This window comes from Squalius cephalus, assembly GCF_949319135.1.
Source record: "Squalius cephalus genome assembly, chromosome: 6".
Taxonomy (NCBI): domain Eukaryota; kingdom Metazoa; phylum Chordata; class Actinopteri; order Cypriniformes; family Leuciscidae; genus Squalius; species Squalius cephalus.
Window position 1 is genome coordinate 34,287,004 of NC_137127.1, and position 10,961 is coordinate 34,297,964.

General features: G+C 34.5%; 1 protein-coding gene across 1 annotated transcript; it reads right to left on the bottom strand.

Annotated features, from left to right (window-relative positions):
• Positions 1-539: 539 nt before the first annotated feature.
• foxf1 (forkhead box F1) lies at positions 540-4,602 on the bottom strand. Its single transcript, XM_079874810.1, has 2 exons — positions 3,388-4,602; positions 540-2,006 (listed from the first exon to the last, which is right to left on the bottom strand). Exons 1-2 carry the CDS (start codon positions 4,367-4,369, stop codon positions 1,843-1,845), a joined length of 1,146 nt encoding a protein of 381 aa, XP_079730936.1. The 5' UTR covers positions 4,370-4,602; the 3' UTR covers positions 540-1,842.
• Positions 4,603-10,961: the final 6,359 nt, after the last annotated feature.

Here is a 10,961-nt window from a genome sequence, read left to right on the forward strand (position 1 = left end):
CACTTGAAGACCCCTGCAAGATCTCCAGACGCTCTGCCAATACTGATTTATTTTGACCGTTTGTTTCCTAATTTTAGCCGGATATAATTTTTATAAAAAATAAAACATCGAATTAGAACAAAAAAGAGAAATGTTTTTAAAGTCTGAACCTTTTCGAAAAAGAAAAAGTATTGTTTTGTTCTTGTACAGGCTAACCCAATGTTTCTGACAAGAAAAGGGATCTTTGCTCAACCTAAAGAATATTTATTTTTAATAGTGACTCGAATGTCTTATTCATGTATTATATATTTTTTTCTAAACAATTCCATGATGACTTTGTCTATGCAAATATTTAATATTATACAATATTAAACACTGACTGGATCGACTGTCCCCGGGAGAGGCCCATTATCTTACTAAGCAATATATATATATATATATATATATATATATATATATATATATATATATATATATATATATATATATAGTGAAAATGAAATGTAATTGAAAATAAAGTCATTTTGCTAACTTGCTTTTATTATTTTATTTTTCTGTTTGATAGGAATATTGTTTTTTTTATGGAATATCTTTGCAGTGACTCTTCAGCTTTTTCAATTCCACCCAGACAACATTTGTTCTATTAATTTAATTCTTGGCGTCTTACCCATTAACGGATTATATTAAAAGAAAATGGATTAACTGAAAAAATCTCATACTATTTCATTTTAAGCTATATTAGTGAACCATATCTTCTTAAAAATAGCTTGGTTTTGTACGTATATTTGTTTTATTAAATGTGTGTAAGCTTTATGCGGTCAACTTTTCCCTCCAGGAATAAAATCAATCATGAAGAATGTGGCACAAAATAATTGTGCCACAACTGTCGTTTATTATTGTAGTTATTTAGCATTATTTTTACATTCGCGTCTTTAAATTCTACATTCAACAAGCTTAATTTCTGGTTCGATGAATAACGCAGAAATTTAGTCCAGAAATCTATAGAATTCAAAATTTTAATTCACAAAACATAATATTTCTTGTTTAGAAAAGTCATATTTTAAACAGATATTGCAAACTCCATGCCATTACTTTAATTTTCAATTGAACTGAAGGATTACATCAACTAATATTTAAATTCATTGAAAAGGGACAAAAAAATCCTACTAAAAGATGTCTTACACCATGTACAGTTTATACAGTGCTTGAGAAATAAGACGTGTCAATATAGGTATGTACAACTAAATAAACAATCAAAATAACTAACAGTGCTTATATTTAACCTTAATGTTACATTGGGCAAATATTGCCAATAAAGCGGTCAACACTGTGGCTATAATTGTAGCCTAAAATTAAACATTTAACAGAATAAATAAGTTGCGCATTAGGGTTTAAAGGTGCCTTCATTTCGCGTGCTTATGGTTTTCACCATTTTAAGCGAAATAAAATTGATTGTAGGAAAACGTTCCAAAACGATACAAACTCGTCTTTAAAAACAATATATCAACATCGGAGCGTTTCACTCATCTTTGCATGATCTCCGAGTGTGGTTGTCATCCGCCAGCAGAGTTTGTACCGAGTTGTATTTTTGCCCTCGATCTTATGATTCGCAGATATCTGAAGCTGAAGGTTTTTCCAAGTGCTCCTTTGAGTTTGTAATTTTCTAACAATGCGTTTCTATGGTCAAGTTCTGAATAGTAATAAACGGCAATTCTTAATTCCATGTCTCTTTCCAAAAGAGCCACTTGGATTCAGAGTTCCACTCTTGGCCTCTTGGCCTCAGAACTCTTGGCCACAGAGTTCATTTGGGCCAGTTTACTCTGTTGCTCGTCGTTGCATTAAGTCTTCTTTGTAATAATGCTGTCACATCACACAGGGTTTGATGTCCTGATATGAGACCTGCTGATGGTGGTAGTACGAGCTGCTCCCTGGTGAATGCATCGATGAAGAGGTCATGGCGTTAAAAGAGAAGACAAATTCTTTCCTGTCACACATGCTGGGAGATTGGGAATGGTAGCGCGGTATACCTGCAGGGACACAAAACATGGCACATTAGATATATACATATGTAAAAAACTTGGCTAATGTTGTTGTAGTGTTCTTAACATTTTAAACCTCAAACTGTTACTACCACTATTACTACTGCTATAACATAAATGATAAAAAACGTTAATGCGTTACACATTCGCCTGTGGCATTAAGTCGTTCGGGAAAATATTTCTGTATCTTGTAAAATTTTCTAATCGTAAAGTATATCAAACTCCAATCTACATTTTTGTTTGTTTGTATATTTAGCGACTGTTGACTGAATCAAACGCCGGGCATTTGTCGACCTTCGTTTATCTAGAGGATCGAGAGAGAGAGAGAAAAATGTTATAAACATTTCTTGAAGGTCTTCTAAGATTGAAAATGGCTATAACAGCTACAGGAATATAACATAAACTTACTTTCGATAATAACTTTAACTTTAACAAATTAGGCCTATATATCCTACAATTTTACCTTTACCAAGTTTACCAAATATATCCTACAATTATATTTCTAACTCCATTAATGTAGACATACATAATAATGATCTTTTAAGTATTATATAATATAGGTTTTTTAATACTGTATTGAATGTACGTATTGAAAAGCGTCACCATATCATTTTGGCCTGTCAACACATTTTTAAGCGTCATTATTAAGTTTGATATGTTTTTTGTTTTGTTTTGTTTTTTCAATTTATTATTGTTTTAAATAGCTTTTGATTATAGTACGTTTTTTTTTTTTTTTTTGATAATGTATTGGAGTGCTGTGAGAGACCTGGAAGAGACCTGAAAGTCTTAAGATCTGGGTGGGATCGTTTTAAAATGACTGCTTGCACGCGATTCCCCACGGACACATTGCTGCAGGGCTCGTGGCGTGGTTCTTCTTGCTCTTGCCCCAGTAGAGATTACAGCAATCGGGCTGAAATCACTTCTAATTATGCATGTGCAGAATTATGTCAATATGTGAGCTAGAAGCTTACCAAAGACTGACCAAATGAAAAACATAAAAAATAAAATAAAATAAAATAAAATAAAATAAAATACAATTAATAAAAAATATCCATGGATAAAGTTTTTAATGTTTAGAAATTTTGATCACACTCTGCAATACTGTTCCCATTCGCGAATTAAATGTAATGATTCTGTATTCACCAGTTTCTCGACAAAAAACACGAGCATTTATGAAAAAATTGACCAGCACATTAATTGAATATAGCATATTGTTTGTGTCGTGATGTGGCATAACTTTAGCTGGACTGTTGGCAAGACATTAAAAATTATTCATTATACCTCTCACCTATTCATGAAAATAAAAGCATATAACGAGATAGAATATTTCTGTTAAATATGTCTGTTAGGGTTATCTTGAAAACTTTACCTTGAAGGTCGGTGTTGCCGTGGCCGTTCTGGTGCAGGTAGGACTGTTCCAGAGAGTGTGTGGGTAAACTAGGCTGCAGTGGATTGGCTCCCGGGTTACACGGAGAGAGCGGCTGCTGTTTGATGTAAGACGCCCCGTTATTTAGAGAGGCCGGGGGCGCTGGAGGCCATGCCGAGGCCGTGCTAGAATACACCGCATGCGGCTCCATCACTCCCCCGCTGGCGAGAAGCGGTGATGCGGAGTTGTCGTGGTGGGGGTACTCACTCCCTGAGGATCCTGTGCAACTGCCCATGTAGGAATGTCCACTATTCGCTGATAGATGGGACATGGAGTGTCCTGCCAAGCCCATTCCTTCCATATTGCTGGCCAAATGTCCATTCATCATCCCAATCCCACTCTCCAAAGATAAACTGTTTGGAGGGCAAGACAGGCCCCCGCCGCCCCCCTGAAAGTTATAGGACTCGGGTATGTGATTGAACCCCAGCCCGTTCATCATGCTGTACATGGAAGGTTTGAGCGCCTGACATTTGCGCCTGAATCCCCGTGGCCTCCTGCGGAAAGATCCCTCCTCGAACATGAACTCACTGGCTGGGTCGATGGTCCAGTAGTGGCCCTTACCGGGTCTGCCCAGACCCTTGGGCAGCTTGATAAAGCACTCGTTCAGAGACAGATTGTGACGCACCGAATTTTTCCAGCCTTGATATGAGCCTCTGAAAAACGGGAAGCGGCTCTGTAGGAACTGATAAATTTCGCTCAGAGTGAGTCGTTTGGTTGGAGAGCTCTGGATGGCCATGACAATGAGAGCGATGTAAGAGTACGGGGGCTTTTCAGGACGACGAATTCCAGCGTTCGTCTTTTTAGTTTTGGTGCTGGAGGAGGAAGAGGAGGTCTCCATCACATGCGTCTGTCCGTGCGGTTTCTCCGACATGGGGCTACTGTGAGCAGGGGTCTGCACGGAGGGCTGCTGGACCTCAGCCGTCATTCTTCACGCACACGTCAAAATCCACGTTAAAAAAAGACTGCGATTTTACGCTGCTTTCATTAATAACGGAATGCAATGCTGGAATGATCTCTTCTTTCTATGGTTATGAGTAATTGCATCAGCCTTGTAATACTACATACCATAAAACTGGATACTGCAGGGAAAAGAGATTCTTTCTGCTTCAGATCCTGTCTTCTTGTTCTTCCAGTATGGAGTTCGGCTTTTACTTATCTGTTTCCATCAGCTCCTCTCAGGCTCTTGAGTCAGAGTCGCTCAGGGGCCGCCCAGTGTCCCTCCCACTGTCAGCTCTGCTGGGGTGGGCTTCACCAACATCTGCACAACTAGAACACTATTAAATAAAGCGCGTTTATAGTCATATTTATTGTTAAATAAAATAGCATATTAATTAGTATCGATACTTTTTTCGAACAATACAAAATTATTTGTAACTAATAATAAATTCAACTTTTAATAGCATAATACAGCTGGATCACTGCGTTTTGGGTCTTTTTGATCATATTAATGATGTATATGATACATTATATGATACATTAATTAATTAATTAATTAATTAATGTGTTTGCTACTTTAATTACTTTGTACTTTAAATCATTCGCATATTAATAAATAAAAATGACAGCGGGTTTTGGGGAAGTTAAGAAGCTGCAAAGGGGCATACGGAATTTTTTGTTAATTTTTTTTTTAAAGAAATAACGCCATTTTTACATCATTAATTGAATGAAAAGCAAGTGTCTTTTCTTTCTTTCTTTCTTTCTTTCTTTCTTTCTTTCTTTCTTTCTTTCTTTCTTTCTTTCTTTCTTTCTTTCTCAGATAGGCAGGAACACGAGGAGGATGTTTATACTGCAAAATGTAAACATTTTCCCCTGAGCTTCTTTAAATCAAATATCAAGCAAAAAGCATCTCTAGTGCAGCTAATCCACAAAGCCACGTCACCATTCTGAGTTTTACACGTACATATAAAGATTTCTGAGCTGATTAAAAACTGAAGAATGGAGGTTTTGGGGTCGTATCGGGTTCATGGATACTCGCTTGAAGACTGCAGTCAAGATGTGTCACTTAATCAAGGCAAGTTCACACGACACATCTATATTCACTTATGTACCGCGTGAGTTTTTGCTGAAGTCAAATTAAACGATTGGCATATGATTATTGTCTAATTGTGAATGTTTTAGACACGTGAGTAAAACACACGCGTCATGTAATGCACATAATAATGTAACAGTTAATCAGGACTATTGCTGCAGAAATGCTTTCTTTCTTTCTTTCTTTTTCTTTCTTTCTTTCTTTCTTTCTTTCTTTCTTTCTTTCTTTCTTTCTTTCTTTCTTTCTTTCTTTCTTTCTTTCCAGAAATCTTGGTTATTTGCTCTCTCCCGGGTCTAATATCTATATCGAAGTTAGCTACAGGCGATTTGTACAGTATATGTTTTATCTGCAACGTTCATGCTTTGAGAGTGAAGTGCATATAGATTAATAGGCTATACGATACGATATCTAACTTGCAACTTGCACAGAACTTTCAAATGTAATTGAATAAAAAAAACATAAAACAACAACAACAACAACAACAACTGACTAATCTAAAAAAAAAAAAAAAAAAAAAAAAATATATTATTGACATATCTTGCTGTCATGGCACAAGAGATGCAAGTTATCATCATTCAGGAGTATATCTCCGTTATCAGCTAATACCCTGAAGGTTTGGACCATGGTGCTGCTCAATGCAGGAATGCACATTGATAGAGGTATTGTTTTAAGGCTTGGAAAGGGGCCCGTACATTTATCAACTGCTATGGACCACCCAGTTTGGTCTCGACCTCTGCATTTAATTAAAGTTGATGTGTTCATTTGTTAAGGGCCTTTTTAACGCTACTCTGCTGTTGTCCCATGTTCATCCACATTAACCCTTAAAAATACAGTATCCACAGAAAATACATCCTCAGATGTGTTTAGAATAGATCGTTTTTTTTTCATCGATTTGTGTAGTAAAGTATGCAAAAGTTCTTCAACGTCATCGCAAACTCATATGTGATTGATGCAGTAGCCTAGGAGTTCACTCTCTCGGTATGTGCAAACAAATAGTTGCCTGTTTTTTTTTGTTTTTTTAGCTCGCTCAATTACTTCCAATAACCGAGCTGATAAAAATGGATGCATTGTTGAAAACCTAATTTAAGTCAAATATAATTGTTGTTGTTGTGATTATTAGTATTATTGTTGTTGTTATTATTATTATCATTAGTAGTAGTAAGTATGATTATAATGAACAACAACGATAGCAACATCAATAATAATAATAATAATAATAATAATAATAATAATAACTTTAATAGTTAATAGACTAATTCGTTGTCTTGTCTCAGTGTTCACATTTTCCATGACGTCTTCCAATAAAATATTTGACACATTGCCCGTTTGAAATTCATGGCCACTTAAAAAGAGGAAAACCACATTGTTCGACTAGTCACGTTAGCATGACATAACTCAGTTTTGCAAAAAAAAATCATCATTAGAACACTGGCGTCATAGCTGTAAAGCACGGTTCGCAATATTTATTGTTAAATTTTAGAGAATGCTTTTTACAGGAAAACCTATACAGTTACGAATGTGTAAAAAGTACAAAAACACATCTAATAAACGCATTAATAAGTCACTGTTTTGCTTCTATTTTAATGTTAATTTTCATGTTTCTGTCTGAATCACTAAATACCTAAAAAGTCACGTTGTTGTAGCTAGATCTCATTAATGACAAATATCTCATGTCTACAAAAGAGTTTATGGATAACCACAGTTACACATATGCAATGGAACATTGAAATGTGGTCTTTATTCAGCCAATACATTTATTGAGGAAATTACTTAAATTCAGATTTAAAGACAGCCCGTATATGACGGCTATTTTTAACTTTTTTGGTAGGGAAACAGAGAGCTAATTCTGGAGCACGGTGAACTCTGAAGGTTCACTTAACTGGACATGAATTGTTTGAAAGGAAGCGTGACAGACGGATCAGTCAAGGGTTCCACAAGTTCACTGCCGTGTGACACTTCCACAATCGCACTTATGGAAAGTAATATTGTAGTGATCATTGTAGTTATATATTGTAGTGCCCTGAAAAATATGTTTAAGCTACTATTTTCAGACTATTTGTATAATTATTATACTATGTAGGTGGTTTAAAGCAAATTTCTTATGCAACCTTTCTTTCTGAAAAAATAAAAATAAAAACAGAAGAAGGAAAGGAATTAGGCTTGTTGATATCTGAAAAATAAATTGTCTGTCTGACAGTCTATAATGTTTTAATGTTGAATGTAAGTTCGGACAATATTACAATACAATATGTCCTTATAATTTCAAATCTCTAACCAAGCTTTCTCCTTAGTTAAAATTATATGTTTGTATTGTATTTTTTTATTACATTAAATAAAAGCTGTGTCAGCTGTAGACATAATCTTATATAGGCATATGTAAATATATTGTTATTGGCTGCCACGATTTTTTTTTTTCAACATTAGGCTATATGTGCTTTTTTTATTTAAATGTAATGTTTAGTCGTAAAATAACTAGATGCCGTGCTTATAAATGTTTTCTTTTTCATTTATGTTATTCATTTCACTATTATTGCTTTATAGGTTAGTCTAGTAGTTGAGGGTTTGTTTCACGCATCGAGGGTGCCCAGTCCCCATCACTTTCCCTATCTCTTTAGGTGGGTGCGTATTTTTGTTGAAATGTTGTTTATGTGAATGTGAAAGGATGGGATTACACACACACACAACTCCGCTTGTGTTCATTGATTTTAGGCGCAGATTTGCCGCTGTAATCAGCACAATCATGGCAGATGGCTTTTTAATTTACTTGGCGAGAACATGTAAATGACTGATCGGAGCATTAGAGGCAAAGATAGCATCTGGTTTGAAGTGTGTCGCTACTCGCTATAGTATGCAACAACAAAAAAATGCAAAGAAAAGCAAAAAGCTCACAGAAAAAAGCATACACTGACTATAAGTTATTAATATTATATTAATATTACTTATTAATAGACCATCAGTTATTCATATTTTGTTGGTTTTCTCTTGTTTTTGCATGTGTTCTTTGTATGATAGACTGGCCAAACATTTGTTCGCACAATTTAACGTTTCATTGCTTTATCTCTAATAAAACAATTGACGCCGAGCACAGCTACGCAATATTTATAAAATCTTTAACACGTTTTTTATTAATACTTTTCCTAGGCCATATTTATTGATTTAGCAGACGCTTTAATCCAAAGCGATTTACAAACGAGGAATACAACAAGCGACTCATTATAAAGAGGCAATCAACACGATAAGTGCAGGTAAAACAAAGTTTCTGACATCGTTTATACACCAATGGAATATGTAGCCTAATTGAAATAATTTTATGTGTAAAACAAGTTTAAGTTGCTAAGGTAGCCTATGTGATATATCATTATCATATAATATTATTTTATATGCAATGTTGGATATGGGAAAATGGTACAGAGTCCGACAGTTTTTTTCGGACGGTCACAAGTAATGGAGCTTTGATATAGCCTAAGGCAATCTTTAAAAGTGACTGAAGAGAAGAGATGATCGGCTTTACACACACAGCCACACACACACACACACACACACACACACACACACACACACACACACACACACACACACACACACACACACACACACAATTAAATTAGTTTTATCTAAATAATAGGGTGAAAGTATCATCTTAATAATAGAAGAGTCAATAAATTCGTTTGTTTTTCGTAGGAACATTTTTAATTCTGGATGTTTTAGCCGTTTGGTATTTCTGTTCATTCTAATTAAAATTAGTGGACCCTCCTCGCGCATAATAGTCTGATCTCTAGTTTATTTAATTTGTAATGTTGTCAGTGGGTAGTTGTGTTTAGGGTTTGGCAGGCGTGAAAGACAACAGTGATGATTATGTGACAAGTTGCACAAACTCATAAAAACCTCAAACAACACTGCAATGCATCATAAACAACGACTGGTAACTTAATATACAATTAATGCATTTAAAGAGATTTACACCCATACATGAAGTTTACTTAAAATTTCCAAATTTGGCTTGGCCCCTTGTGAAGTTTGTTTCTTATTAAAGGAGGTTGAATATATAATAGCATTATTATTAATAGCTTATAAATAAAATATTGACTGTTTACATAAAAACACTGAACATAAATAAAAATATAAATATAAAATGTATTAATTATTGTATTATTTTCGTAATTTTAATAATCCATTTTATTAATATAAAAATTGCAATGCAAATGCAATGCAAAATAAAATGCTGAGTGCAATATTTTAGTTAGAACAAGGATAGTGATAGTCTAAGTAATGGTAAAGAAAAATGGTCTTCATTTTATTTCATGTTTATTTGTTTATTGGCAGTTTTAATTGAAGAAATAATATGGTTGAATTAGTGCAATAGTGATAATAAGTTACCTTTATTTACTGTTGCAACCATAAAGTATTGAATGGATGTGTTTACCCATTTCTAACATGCATTATAAAACAAACATGCATCTAACATGCATTGTAAAAGAAGAAGTGTTTTTTTTTTTTTTTACACTGTAAAATTGACCAGAAATTTACCAAAAAACAGCAGCTGTGGTTGCCAGAAATTTACTGTAAAAAAGACGGTAGAAACATTTTAGGTTTTTACAAATTTAACGTAAATTTACAGTAAAATTGTATTTCATTAACTGATATAATGTTAGTATGTCAACCTATTGAAGTAATGTTTGTTTTGTGCCTCTGTAATACACTGACAACCACCAAAAACAGGTGGTGATGAGAAAATCACATGATGAATCAAAGCTTATCACAAGCAGCTTTTCCACAAGCTTAGAAAGTAAATACTAATATATAAAAGGTGCACAGTGGCATTCACAAGTTACTTCACATAACAATCCATCTCTGAGTTTACAAGAAGAAATTCAAAATTCACTGTTTAAATAATTTTTGATCACTGCCGAGAACCATACGTAAGATGTACACTTTTATTACTGAAATGCTGGAAAGTATTTACAAGAACAATATTTCATCGCAGCTCCACCTCAGCGAACAAAAAATGTAGCCTAAATGGTAAATGTGCAGCAATATATGATACAATTTTAAAATATGCAGGCTTGGCTATTATAGACTATTATAGTTTGGATTATTTTTTATAATATCCCAATATAAATGCAATTTTAACTATTTCTGAAGTGCTTTTTTTTTTATCAAGAACACCACTTTCTCACATAATGCAGTGAAGCAGCCCCTGCACAAGTGAATAATCTATTCTCGAGCCATCGATATCAACCAATTCAGCGGCATCGCCACGGACAGCACCTGGTAATGTCACGCGTAAGAAGGTATATCTTAAGCAGCTTCCTAATGTATGGTTCGGGGGAACACGCCTAGGAATGGTATAGGCCTACCTTTAGTTAAGTTATACTTTATTTGTAGCGTGCTAAGAGACGTTATCGGAAACGCTGCCTTGTTCTTTTTCATTTCCAAAAACTGAAAATTTAACAGCATTTTACTGTACAATTACATTGAATGTAAGGTT